At 45.6% G+C, this 14,332-nt stretch overlaps 1 protein-coding gene across 1 annotated transcript in view; it reads right to left on the bottom strand.

Annotated features, from left to right (window-relative positions):
• The window catches only part of LOC126471540 (uncharacterized), a 572,770-nt gene that overhangs the window by 103,939 nt on the left and 454,499 nt on the right, over positions 1–14,332 (bottom strand). Inside the window, exon 4 of the mRNA XM_050099767.1 lies at positions 5,117–5,252. Coding sequence (XP_049955724.1) covers positions 5,117–5,252 — 136 coding nt within the window. The remainder of the gene's footprint in view (positions 1–5,116; positions 5,253–14,332) is intronic.

The raw sequence follows: 14,332 nt of genomic DNA, 5'->3' as shown, positions 1-14,332 counted from the left end.
GGATTACAACTTGATAATAAATTCAGTTGGGAGGAGCATACCACAGAACTGCAGAAACACCTTAACAAATCTGTATTTGCAATTCGAGTGTTAACAGACATAGGCGACATAAAAATGAAAAAGCTTGCTTACTTTGCCTACTTTCAGTCCATAATGTCATATGGTATAATATTTTGGGGTAACTCTTCAATACAAACAAAAGTTTTCAGAGTCAAAAAGCGTGTAATATGTATTATTTGTGGAGTAAATTCATGGACGTCCTGTAGAAACCTCTTCAAAGAGCTTGGTATACTAACTACTGCCTCTCAGTATATTTACTCCTTAATGAAATTTGTCCTAAATAATATATCTCTTTTTCCAACAAACAGCTCCGTTCATACATACAATACCAGGAACAAAAATGATCTGCACACGGACTTAAAAGCACTTTAGTTCAAAAAGGGGTCCACTACTCAGGAACACTCATCTTCAATAATTTGCCAGCAAACATAAAGAACTTAGCTACAAATAAAGATCAGTTTAAAAGAAGTCTGAAAGACTTACTAGTGGCCAACTCCTTCTACTCCATTGATGAATTTTTTGATAGAAACGAATGATGTATTGTATATATTCATACTACTAGTATTGTTATTTCAGATAAAAAAAAGATGTATTGAATGTACTCATACTATTAGTATTGTTATTTCAGCTTAAAAAGAAGTGACATGTTCCACATCCATGAGGATCTCCTCAGTATGGATCTATGGAACGAAAAACTAATCTAATCTATACCACCCAGAGAATAGCAGAAACGTTGAGTCATCAACAGGTGCACACAAAAAAGGAAACCAAAGACACACACACACACACACACACACACACACACACACACACACCATATTAGTTTCCACTAGCATATTTCTGATCAGATAATGTATCCAACTTGATAGTTCCTAGTCTGATGAACAAGCGTTACGAATGGGCTGAACTAGAGCTTGCAAGTGACCTCCTTAGAGCGTGAATTACACTTTGTTAGTATATATACTAACTGCTCAGACCACTTTGCACTTAAATTACCTTGAAAAGTACAAGTTATAATGCAGCTTGCCTACATACAGGTCCAATGGCAATGACCTTGAACATATAACATCATCAAGAAACAACAAAATCCCACCCCTCCTCATTAGTGATGCCATCGAGCCAAACACCTCCCTTCCCCCATCTTCAACCAATCAAAATCCAAGACAGCTGGACTAGCACAGTTGTGCTAGTGAGCAAATTTAATAAAAATACAAAATTGACGAACTATCCCAGTTGTGCTTTGTTCCTCATGCCACATCCCCCTCCTCTCTATCCAGTCAGATTGTAGTATTAAAATTATGCATAAAAATTGTGTCAAGTCACTGCTCAGTGAAAGTCAAAGTCGCGCGGGATTAGCCGAGCGGTCTGGGGCGCTGCAGTCATGGACTGTGCGGCTGGTCCCGGTGGAGGTTCGAGTCCTCCCTCGGGCATGGGTGTGTGTGTTTGTCCTTAGGATAATTTAGGTTAAGTAATGCGTAAGCTTAGGGACTGATGACCTTAGGAGCCTGAGAGCTTACCAGTTTCTTCATGTTCATTCTTTTCCTGGGATGGATGCCAATGACGGTCAAGTACATGTAAGTAATAAGCGTAAAAGGAATTATAAATTTCCGTCAATGCCAACGGCCTTACCGCAGTGGTGACACCGGTTACCGTCAGATCACTGAAGCTAAGCGCTGTCGGGCTGGGCTAGCACTTGGATGGGTCACCATGCAGTCTGCAGAGCGCTGTTGGAAGCAGGGTGCACTCAGCCCTTGTGAGGCAAACTGAGGAGTCACTTGACTGAGAAGCTGCGGCTCCGGTCTCGTAAACTGACAAAACGGCCGGGAGAGAGGGGTGCTGACCAAAAATTACACGAAGCGAAATGTAGTGTGAGGAGGGCTATGCGAGAGGTGTTCAATGAATTCGAAAGTAATGTCCTATGTACTGACTTGGCAGAAAATCCTAAGAAATTCTGGTCATATGTAGGTGGATCAAAACAAAATGTCCAGACACTCTGTGACCAAAATGGTACTGAAAGAGAGGATGACAGACTAAAGGCTAAATGCTAAATTTCTTTTTCCAAAGCTGTTTCACTGAGGAATACTGCACTGTTGTTCCTTCTCTAGATTGTCGCACAGATGACAAAATGGTAGATATCGAAATAGATGACAGAGGGATAGAAAAACAATTGAAATCGCTCAAAAGAGGAAAGGCCGATGGACTTGATGGGATACCAGTTCGATTTTACACAGAGTACGAGAGGAAACTTGCCCCCTTCTTGCAGCGGTGTACCGTAGGTCTCTAGAAGAGCGTAGCGTCCGAAAAGATTGGAAAAGGGCACAGGTGATCTCCGTTTTCAAGAAGGGACGTCGAACAGATGTGCAGAACTATAGACCTATATCTCTAACGTCGATCAATTGTGGAATTTTGGGACATGTATTATGTTCGAGTATAATGACTTTTCTGGAGCTAGAAATCTACTCTGTAGGAATCAGCATGGGTTTCGAAAAAGACGATCGTTTGAAACCCAGCTCGCGCTATTTGTCCACGAGACTCAGAGGGCCATAGACACGGGTTCCCAGGTAGAGGTCGTGTTTCTTGACCTCCGCAATGCCTTTTAGATAGTTCCCCACAGTCGTTTAATGAAAAAAGTAAGAGCATATGGACTATCAGACCAACTGTGTGATTGGATTGAAGAGTTCCTAGATAACAAACGCAGCATGTCATTCTCAATGGAAAGAAGTCTTCCGAAGTAAGAGTGATTTCAGGTGTGACGCAGGGGAGTGTCATAGGACCGTTGCTATTCACAATCTATATAAATGACCTTGTGGATAACTTCGGAAGTTCACTGAGGCTTTTTGCGGATTATGCTGTAGTATTGTAACGATGGAAAATTGTACTGAAATGCAGGAGGATCTGCAACGAATTGACGCATGGTGTATGGAATGGCAACTGAATCTCAATGTAGACAAGTGTAATGTGCTGCGAATACATAGAGAGAAAGATCCTTTATCATTTGGCTACAATATAGCAGGTCAGCAACTGGAAGCAGTTAATTTCATAAATTATCTGGGAGTAGGCATTAGGAGTGATTTAAAATGGAGTGATCACATAAAATTAATCGTCGGTAAAGCAGATGCCAGATTGAGATTCATTGGAAGAATCCTAAGGAAATGCAGTCCAAAAACAAAGGAAGTAAGTTACAGTACACTTGTTCGCCCACTGCTTGAATACTGCTCACCGGTGTGGGATCCGTACCACATAGGGTTGATAGAAGAGGTAGAGAAGATCAAATAGAGAGCAGCGCGCTTCGTTACAGGATCATTTAGTAATCGCGAAAGCGTTACGGAAATGATAGATTAACTCCAGTGGAAGACTCTGCAACAGAGACGCTCAGTAGCTCGGTACGGGCTTTTGTTGAAGTTTCGAGAACATACCTTCACCGAGGAGTCAAGCAGTATATTGCTCCCTCCTACGTATATCTCGCGAAGAGACCATGAGAATAAAATCAGAGAGATTAGAGCCCACACAGAGGCATACCGACAATCCTTCTTTCCACGAACAATACGAGACTGGAATAGAAGGGAGAACCGATAGAGGTACTCAAGGTACCCGCCGCCACACACCGTCAGGTGGCTTGCGGAGTATGGATGTAGGTGTAGATGGCACTCCATATCCTCATCCAGTGATGCCTGTGTGCTGAGGATGACACGGCGGCCGGTCGGTACCGTTGGGCCTTCTTGGCCTGTTCGGGCGGAGTTTGTTTTACTTTAATTTCCGATAATGCGAGCCTTTATGCATCATTATTGTTTCACTGTAAGACCAGACACGTTGAGCTGTCTTAGGACAAGGGAAACGTGTCAGTAGTTTATGCAAATGTATATATTTTCTCATCTTATGCCTTGTGTAAGGAGATTGGTTGTTTGGTTGGGTGGTTGGGGGGAGGGGACCAAACAGCGAGGTCATCGGTTCCATCGGATTAGGGAAGGATGGGGAAGGAAGTCGGCCGTGCCCTTACAATGGAACCATCCTGGCATTTGCCTGAAGCGATTTAGGGAAAACACGGAAAACCTAAATCAAGATGGCCAGACGCGGGTTTGAACGGTCGTCCTCCAGAATGCGAGTCCAGTATGCTAACCACTGTGCCAACTCGCTCGGTCTTATCTCAAGTATAAAGAATGTATTACTACAGAATTCTGCTGCAAATTACCATTCACTTCGAATATAAAAGTTATGCAAATTCCAGCAGTATCAAATAGTGTATAATTATGTGTACTTTGCATACAGAGTACGAGTATTTTAAAATATTCTTTCCAAAATGTTAGATATGTATGAAACTTCCTGACATACTTGAGATGGCCCCGGGCTTGAACCTGGAACCTCGCTTTTAGTGGTCAGTGCGCTTACTGAATGACTTTTCTAGGCACGACTCACCAAACGCCCTCACAGCGAGGACTTCTCTCATACTTTCCACACTTCACAGTAGCTCTACCGCATATCTTCTTGAAGGAACGATATCGTGCAGTGCTACTCCCGACGTCCTATCCCAGAAAGAACGCAGGAAAGTTTTTGTGGTATTTGGAAAGTACGAGAAATGAAGCTGAGAGGGCGAGTTTGGGTCATGCCTGGACAGATATCAGTAAAAGCCGGGTTCGCTTCCCGGTCCGGTACGTAGTTTTAATTTAAGAAAAGAATACCGATAATTTTAATGCCAAAAAATGGTTCAAATGGCTCTGAGCACTATGGAACTCAACTGCTGTGGTCATAAGCCCCCTAGAACTTAGAACTACTTAAACCTAACTAACCTAAGGACATCACACACATCCATGCCCGAGGCAGGATTCGAACCTGCGACCGTAGTGGTCGTTCGGTTCCAGACTGTAGCGCCTTTAACCCCTCGGCCACTCCGGCCGGCTTTTAATGCCAGGAAGCTCCAAAAGAGCACATACACCGCTACAGAGTGAGAGTTCCATTATTTATGAAAGGTGTCTAGATACAATACACTTACATTTTTATGCACTAAAAACTCTTGACAGATTAACAAAAGTAAAAATGATGGCAAATAATCTTCTCTTACCGTACTTGACAGATATCTTCATCCAGTACATCAATCCTGAAGTCACAGAATGTCCCAGCTCTGTCTTGATTTGGGTAGCTGGGATTCACGAAGTATGATACCACTTCACTTGTTACATTTCGACAACTCTTTTCCACTAAAACAGAAATTTCAGAGGCTATGATAACAATTTGGTCGTCGTAGTCTTTCCCGAGTGCCCAAAATACACTACGGGCCATTAAAATTGCTACAACACGAAGATGACGTGCTACAGACGCGAAATTTAACCGATAGGAAGAAGATGCTGTGACATGCAAATGATTAGCTTTTCAGAACATTCACACAAGGTTGGCGCCGGTGGCGACACCTACAACGTGCTGACATGAGGAAAGTTTCCAACTGTTTTCTCATACACAAACAGCAGTTGACCGCCGTTGCCTGGTGAAACGTTGTTGTCATGCCTCGTGTAAGGAGGAGAAATGCGTACCATCACGTTTCCGACTTTGATAAAGGTCTGATTGTAGCCTATCGCGATTGCGGTTTATCGTATCGCGACATTGCTGCTCGCGTTGGTCGAGATCCAATGACTGTTAGCAGAATATGGAATCGGTGGGTTCAGGAGGGTAATACGGAACGCCGTGCTGGATCTCAACGGCCTCGTATCACTAGCAGTCGAGATGATAGGCATCTTATCCGCATGGCTGTAACGGATAGTGCAGCCATGTCTCGATCCCTGAGTCAACAGATGGGGACGTTTGCAAGACAACAACCATCTGCACGAACAGTTCGACGACGTTTGCAGCAGCATGGACTATCAGCTCGGAGACCACGGCTGCGGATACCCTTGACGCTGCATCACAGACAGGAGCTCCTGCGATGGTGTACTCAACGACGAACCTGGGTGCACGAATGACAAAACGTCATTTTATCGGATGAATCCAGGTTCTGTTTACAGCATCATGATGGTCGCATTTGTGTTTGGCACATCGCGGTGTACGCACATTGGAAGTGTGTATTCGTCATGGCCATACTGGCGTATCACCCGGCGTGATGGTATGGGGTGCCATTGGTTACACGCCTACACGCCTCGGTCAACTCTTGTTCGCATTGACGGCACTTTGAACAGTGGACGTTACATTTCAGATGTGTTACGACCCGTGGCTCTACCCTTCATTTGATTCCTGCGAAACCCTACATTTCAGCAGGATAATGCACGACCGCATGTTGCAGGTCCTGGTCGGGCCTTTCTGGATACAGAAAATGTTCGACTGCTGCCCTGGCCAGCACATTCTCCATATCTCTCACCAATTGAAAACGTCTGGTCGATGTGGCCGAGCAAATGGCTCGTCACAATACGCCAGTCACTACTCTTGATGAACTGTGGTATCGTGTTGAAGCTGCATGGGCAGCTGTACCTGTACGCGCCATCCAAGGTCTGTTTGACTCAATGCCCAGGCGTATGAAGGCCGTTATTACGGCCAGAGGTGGTTGTTCTGGGTACTGATTTCTCAGGATCTATGCACCCAAATTGCGTGAAAATGTAATCACATGTCAGTTCTAGTATAATATATTTGTTCAATGAATACCTGTTTATCATCTGCATTTCTTCTTGGTGTAACAATTTTAATGGCCAGTAGTGTAGTTATTTAAAATAATTCCAGATAAAAATTTGTATAATGCCATTATGATCAATACAAAGTACTTGTAAAATGGGAGAGAAATGAATGTGTGAATTTTAATATTTTGTTATTATAACAAAGTTTCACTCATTACTGTAAACACATTTAATCCATTTTTAAAGATATAGAGAACTCTGATGAGCAGCCTTTGTTATGCGTGATATACGAATCAATCAAAATTTGTTGTGTCTACACAAAAATTCATGCTATAATGGTTCGAATGGCTCTGAGCACTATGGGACTTAACATCTTAGGTCATCAGTCCCCTAGAACTTAGAACTACTTAAAGCTAACTAACCTAAGGACATCACACACATCCATGCCCGAGGCAGGATTCGATCCGGCCACCGTAGCTTCATGCTATAGTTATGTGTTCTGCACGGTATTCTGTTAAATTCTGAACGTTGGCATTTTAGCTTGTTGTGTCGTCAGACGAGAGTAATGTTGAAAATTGTAGGGACTCAGCAACGAGTCACATTTTGCACTGGGAACACGTGGGAGGTATTCGTGAGTTTGGAAGGTAATATAGACAAGCCCTATTCTACAGAGCTTTATCTCACAGTTATCGTCGCCGCAAATTATCTGACACAAATGATAGGAAATCCCTTAGCTACATCTTAGTGGAGGTTGAAGGCAGCGTCCACGGTAGATGCAAATGCCTAGCCCTCAAGTTCGCACCGTGCAGCTGTTAATACGCATAAGATAACCGTCTTGATGGAACGCCTTATGTATGCGAACAAACGTGAATGGGCTGCTCCCGAATTGGCAGTGCGAGCCAATGTTTGCAGCCCTGTAGACTAGACTTGAATTCGTATCGAGGAACACAAAAACTGACTGCTAAATGAAGATTCTGACTGCAGACGTGATGGCTCTGCCAGCAAGTAATCCGCTCGCAAAGATCTCAGGATCCGAGATTTAGGACTTACAAGGGAACCTCCCCATCGCACCCCCCTCAGATTTAGTTATAAGTTGGCACAGTGGATATGCCTTGAAAAACTTAACACATTCAATCGAGAAAATAGGAAGAAGTTGTGTGGAACTATGAAAAAAATAAGCAAAATATACAAACTGAGTAGTCCACGCGCAAGATAGGCAACATCAATGAGAGTCTAAGCTCGAGAGCGCCGTGGTCCCGTGGTTAACGTGAGCAGCTGCGGAACGAGAGGTCCTTGGATCAAGTCCTCCCTCGAGTGGAAAGTTCAACTTTTTTTTTTCAGACAATTATTATCTGTCGTCCGTCCGTCCGTCCGATGCGAGGTAACTGCGCCGTAGTGTGGGGACGCTACACTTAAACAAACAACGAAACACACGACGTCAGTCGACTACAGCGCACGGAAGAGAGAGTATTCCTACTAACGAGGCTCCCTGGCTGGCAGTTGACTGTTCGCTACTTTGGACGAGAGTCCATTAAATACGTGAGATGTATTGCGTGGGCAATATGAATCCAGCAAATATAGCTCGCGACTTCAATAACAAGGTCAATGAATATTTTCCGAACCGTAAGGAATCGGAAAGTTCCTTAAGGGATCGAACGTATAGAATATATCAGAAGTGTTTTCCTGTGGAGGAATCGGTTGACCTATGACCTTGCGATCGCCGGCCGAAGTGGCCGTGCGGTTAAAGGCGCTGCAGTCGGGAACCGCAAGACCGCTACGGTCGCAGGTTCGAATCCTGCCTCGGGCATGGATGTTTGTCATGTCCTTAGGTTAGTTAGGTTTAACTAGTTCTAAGTTCTAGGGGACTAATGACCTCAGCAGTTGAGTCCCATAGTGCTCAGAGCCATTTGAACCATTTGACCTTGCGATCAAATGTTTTCGGTTCCCATTGGAGAGGCACGCCCTTTCGTCTACTAATCGCACGGTTTTGCGGTGCGGTCGCAAAACACAGACACTAAACTTATTACAGTGAACAGAGACGTCAATGAACGAACGGACAGATCATAACTTTGCGAAAATAAGGAAGCAAACTTTTCACTCGAGGGAAGACTTAAACCAAGAACCTCTCGTTCCGTAGCTGCTCACTCTAACCACGTGACCACGGCGCTCGTGAGCTCACACATTGCTTGATGTTGCCTATCTTGCGCATGGACTACTCAGTTTGTATATTTTGCTTATTTTTTTCCATAGTTCCACACAACTTCTTCCTGTTTTCTCGATTGATCTGTGTTCAATTTTTCAAGGCCTATCCACTGTGCCAACTTATAACTAAATCTGAGGGGCGTGCGATGGGGAGATTCCCTTGTCAGGCCTGTCGATAGACTGCTGTGTGCCTAGCTCTACATATACCGGGTAGCCCTCCTAAGAGACGTAAGGCGCCTTTTCTCTGATGTTTCGGCCGATATTTGCAATTTACTTTTTGCAAAGTTTAGCCGGAGTTGACCAGACAAATACTGCTCATAATGTTTTTTCATGCGGCGCCCATTGTCGACGGAAAGCGTCGGTTTGTTTCCCGTTACACACAAACTGATTTGAAAAGTAGAATTTTACGTGCCCATTCTATAGAGCGGCCAAGAATTAATTTGGTGCGATATTTGTTTGATCGATATAATCAGTTCTCCAGCAGTGACCGAGCAGAGCTGCTGCATGGTGGTAACAGTCAGTGCGGACCAGGGCAGTGGTGTCGCTGATGGAGAACTGGTTCTCTTGATACATATCGATGAAACAAATATCTCACTAGACTACATTGTGACCGCTCTATAGAATGGACACATAAAATTCCCTTTTTGAAATAATTTTTTCGCTAACGGGAAGAAAACCGACCCTCATCCCGGCGACACAGAGATGAAGCGCGTGATGAAAAGTACACTCCTGGAAATTGAAATAAGAACACCGTGAATTCATTGTCCCAGGAAGGGGAAACTTTATTGACACATTCCTGGGGTCAGATACATCACATGATCACACTGACAGAACCACAGGCACATAGACACAGGCAACAGAGCATGCACAATGTCGGCACTAGTACAGTGTATATCCACCTTTCGCAGCAATGCAGGCTGCTATTCTCCCATGGAGACGATCGTAGAGATGCTGGATGTAGTCCTGTGGAACGGCTTGCCATGCCATTTCCACCTGGCGCCTCAGTTGGACCAGCGTTCGTGCTGGACGTGCAGACCGCGTGAGACGACGCTTCATCCAGTCCCAAACATGCTCAATGGGGGACAGATCCGGAGATCTTGCTGGCCAGGTTAGTTGACTTACACCTTCTAGAGCACGTTGGGTGGCACGGGATACATGCGGACGTGCATTGTCCTGTTGGAACAGCAAGTTCCCTTGCCGGTCTAGGAATGGTAGAACGATGGGTTCGATGACGGTTTGGATGTACCGTGCACTATTCAGTGTCCCCTCGACGATCACCAGTGGTGTACGGCCAGTGTAGGAGATCGCTCCCCACACCATGATGCCGGGTGTTGGCCCTGTGTGCCTCGGTCGTATGCAGTCCTGATTGTGGCGCTCACCTGCACGGCGCCAAACACGCATACGACCATCATTGGCACCAAGGCAGAAGCGACTCTCATCGCTGAAGACGACACGTCTCCATTCGTCCCTCCATTCACGCCTGTCGCGACACCACTGGAGGCGGGCTGCACGATGTTGGGGCGTGAGCGGAAGACGGCCTAACGGTGTGCGGGACCGTAGCCCAGCTTCATGGAGACGGTTGCGAATGGTCCTCGCCGATACCCCAGGAGCAACAGTGTCCCTAATTTGCTGGGAAGTGGCGGTGCGGTCCCCTACGGCACTGCGTAGGATCCTACGGTCTTGGCGTGCATCCGTGCGTTGCTGCGGTCCGGTCCCAGGTCGACGGGCACGTGCACCTTCCGCCGACCACTGGCGACAACATCGATGTACTGTGGAGACCTCACGCCCCACGTGTTGAGCAATTCGGCGGTACGTCCACCCAGCCTCCCGTATGCCCACTATACGCCCTCGCTCAAAGTCCGTCAACTGCACATACGGTTCACGTCCACGCTGTCGCGGCATGCTACCAGTGTTAAAGACTGCGATGGAGCTCCGTATGCCACGGCAAACTGGCTGACACTGACGGCGGCGGTGCACAAATGCTGCGCAGCTAGCGCCATTCGACGGCCAACACCGCGGTTCCTGGTGTGTCCGCTGTGCCGTGCGTGTGATCATTGCTTGTACAGCCCTCTCGCTGTGTCCGGAGCAAGTATGGTGGGTCTGACACACCGGTGTCAATGTGTTCTTTTTTCCATTTCCAGGAGTGTATTTGTTTGGTCTGACTCCAGCTACACATTGAAAAAACGAAACTGCAGCTGCCAAAACAGCAGAGAAAACGTGCTTGATGACTCATAGAAGGAACACCCGGAGGAGGAGGAGATTAGTGTTTAACGTCCCGTCGACATCGAGCTCATTAGAGACGGAGCGCAAGCTCGAGTGAGGGAAGGATGGGGAAGGAAATCGGCCGTGCCCTTTCAAGGGAACCATCCCGGCATTTGCCTGAAGCGATTTAGGGAAATCACGGAAAACCCAAATCAGGATGGCCTGAGACGGGATTGAACCGTCGTCCTCCCGAATGCGAATCCAGTGTGCTAACCACTGCGCTACCTCGTTCGGTGAACACCCGGTATACAGGTTGGTCAGAATGTCTAAAAATCTAGCAAGAGTTTCTGCTGAGAAATAACTATTAAGAAAAAAAATTTGATACGCTGCGCCGATTCCGAGTTATTTAGCATTGAAGTTAGCCACTCAGGCTGGCCAAATTCAAGCGACCCAACAGAGACGGTGTAGCCAAACGTGTACGTCGTTTGGTTTCCTATATGCGAACAAGAGAACGATACAATGATTGGACACGGGATGGTAGAGAGGATCGAACCCGAGCCAAAGTCAGAGAAGTCTCGTGCGCTATCATTTACACCAGTCCTGTTCAGGATGCGGGGGCTAGGTGAGGAATAGCGCTCCCGCTCTCTTGCCGCTTGGGGAGTAAGCGCTCGCAGTAAAATTGTGTGGTCAGACATTATGAAGAGCAGTGGAAAGGCAAAGAAGCGCAGCCTTCGAAGAGATAGCAGGTCAGCAACAGGAAGCAGTTAATTCCATAAATTATCTGGGAGTACGCATTAGGAGTGATCTATAATGGAATGAGCATATAAAGTTGATCGGCCGTAAAGCAGATGCCAGACTGAGATTCATTGGAAGAGTCCTAAGGAAATGCAATCCGAAAACAAAGGAAGTAGGTTACAGCACGCGTATTCGCCCACTGCTTGAATACTGCTCAGCAGTGTGGGATCCGTACCAGATAGGATTGATAGAAGAGATAGAGAAGATCCAACGGAGAGCAGCGCGCTACGTTACAGAATCATTTAGTAATTGCGAAAGCGTTACGGGGATGATAGATAAACTCCAGTGGAAGACTCTGCAAGAGAGACGCTCAGTAGCTCGGTACGGGCTTTTGTTGAAGTTTCGAGAACATACCTTCACCGAGGAGTCAAGCAGTATATTGCTCCCTCCTACGTATATCTCGCGAAGAGACCATGAGAATAAAATCAGAGAGATTAGAGCCCACACAGAGGCATACCGACAATCCTTCTTTCCACGAACAATACGAGACTGGAATAGAAGGGAGAACCGATAGAGGTACTCAAGGTACCCGCCGCCACACACCGTCAGGTGGCTTGCGGAGTATGGATGTAGATGCAGATGTAGATGAATGTAATTACGTTCGGCGTAGCCTTAGACACGAACATACAGTGTTTTAAATGGATAGCAACCATTTCTTTTTTTAGTTGATGAAAAGTGGCATGACATATGGTCAGTGCAGGGTGCTTTATGTTTATAGTATCTACATCTACATCCATACTCCGCAAGCCACCCGACGGTGTGTGGCGGAGGGTACCTTGAGTATCTCTATCGGTTTTCCCTTCTATTGCAGTCTCGTACTGTTCGTGGAAAGAAAGATTGTCGGTATGCCTCTGTGTGGGCTCTAATCTCTCTGATTTTATCCTCATGGTCTCTTCGCGAGAATTACGTAGGAGGGAGCAATATACTTCTTGACTCCTCGGTGAAGGTATGTTCTCGAAACTTCAACAAAAGCCCGTACCGAGCTACTGAGCGTCTGTCTTGCAGATTCCACTGGAGTCTGAGTGCCTCTCTTGCAGAGTCTTCCACTGGAGTTTATCTATCATCTCCATAACGCTTTCGCGATTACTAAATGATCCTGTAACGAAGCCCGCTGCCCTCCGTTGTATCTTCTCTATCTCTTCTATCAACCCTATCTGGTACGGATCCCACACCGGTGAGCAGTATTCAAGCAGTTGGCGAACAAGTGTACTGTAACTTACTTCCTTTGTTTTTGGACTGCATTTCCTTAGGATTCTTCCAATGAATCTCAATCTGGCATCTGCTTTACCGACGATTAATTTTATGTGATCACTCCATTTTAAATCACTCCTAATGCCTACTCCCAGATAATTTATGAAATTAACTGCTTCCAGTTGCTGACCTACTATATTGTAGCTAAATGATAAAGGATCTTTATTTCTGTGTATTCGCAGCACATTACACTTGTCCACATTGAGATTCAATTGCCATTCCCTGCACCATGCGTCAATTCGTTGCAGATCCTCCTGCATTTCAGTACAATTTTCCATTGTTACAACCTCTCGATATACTAAAGCATAATCCGCAAAAAGTCTCAGTGAACTTCCGATGTTATCCACAAGGTCATTTATACTTCTCTCCATTGAGAATGACATGCTGCGTTCTGTTATCTAGGAACTCTTCAATCCCATCACACAATTGGTCTGATAGTCCATATGCTCTTACTTTGCTCATTAAACAACTGTGGGAAACTGTATAAAACGCCTTGCGGAAGTCAAGAAACACGGCCTCTACCTGGAACTCGTGTCTATGGCCCTCTGAGTCTCGTGAACGAATAGCGGGAGCTGGGTTTCACACGAGCGTCTTTTTCGAAACCCAAGCTGATTCCTACAGAGTAGATTTCTAGTCTCCAGAAAAGTCATTATACTCGAACATAATACGTGTTCCAAAATTCTACATCTGATCGACGTTAGAGATACAGGTCTATAGTTCTGCACATCTGTTCGACGTCCCTTCTTGAAAACGGGGATGACCTGTGCCCTTTTCCAATCTTTTGGAACGCCACGCTCTTCTGGAGACCTACGGTACACCGCTGCATGAAGGGGGCAAGTTCCTTCGCGTACTCTGTGTAAAATCGAACTGGTATCCCATCAAGTCCATCGGCCTTTCCTCTTTTGAGCGATTTTAATTGTTTTTCTATCCCTCTGTCATCTATTTCGGAATCTACCAATTTGTCATCTGTGCGAAAATCTAGAGAAGGAAGTACAGTGCAGTCTTCCTCTGTGAAACAGCTTTGGAAAAAGACATTTAGCATTTCGGCCTTTAGTCTGTCATCCTCTGTTTCAGTATCATTTTGGTCACAGAGTGCTCGACATTTTGTTTTGATCCATCTACCGCTTTGACATAAGACCAAAATTTCTTGAGATTTTCTGCCAAGTCAGTACATAGAACTTTACTTTCGAATTCGTTGAACGCCTCTCGCATAGCCCTCCACACACTACATT

This window comes from Schistocerca serialis, chromosome 3 (assembly GCF_023864345.2).
Source record: "Schistocerca serialis cubense isolate TAMUIC-IGC-003099 chromosome 3, iqSchSeri2.2, whole genome shotgun sequence".
Taxonomy (NCBI): Eukaryota; Metazoa; Arthropoda; class Insecta; order Orthoptera; family Acrididae; genus Schistocerca; species Schistocerca serialis.
Note: the sequence above shows the minus strand (reverse complement) of the source record. Positions and strands in the feature narration are given on the sequence as shown.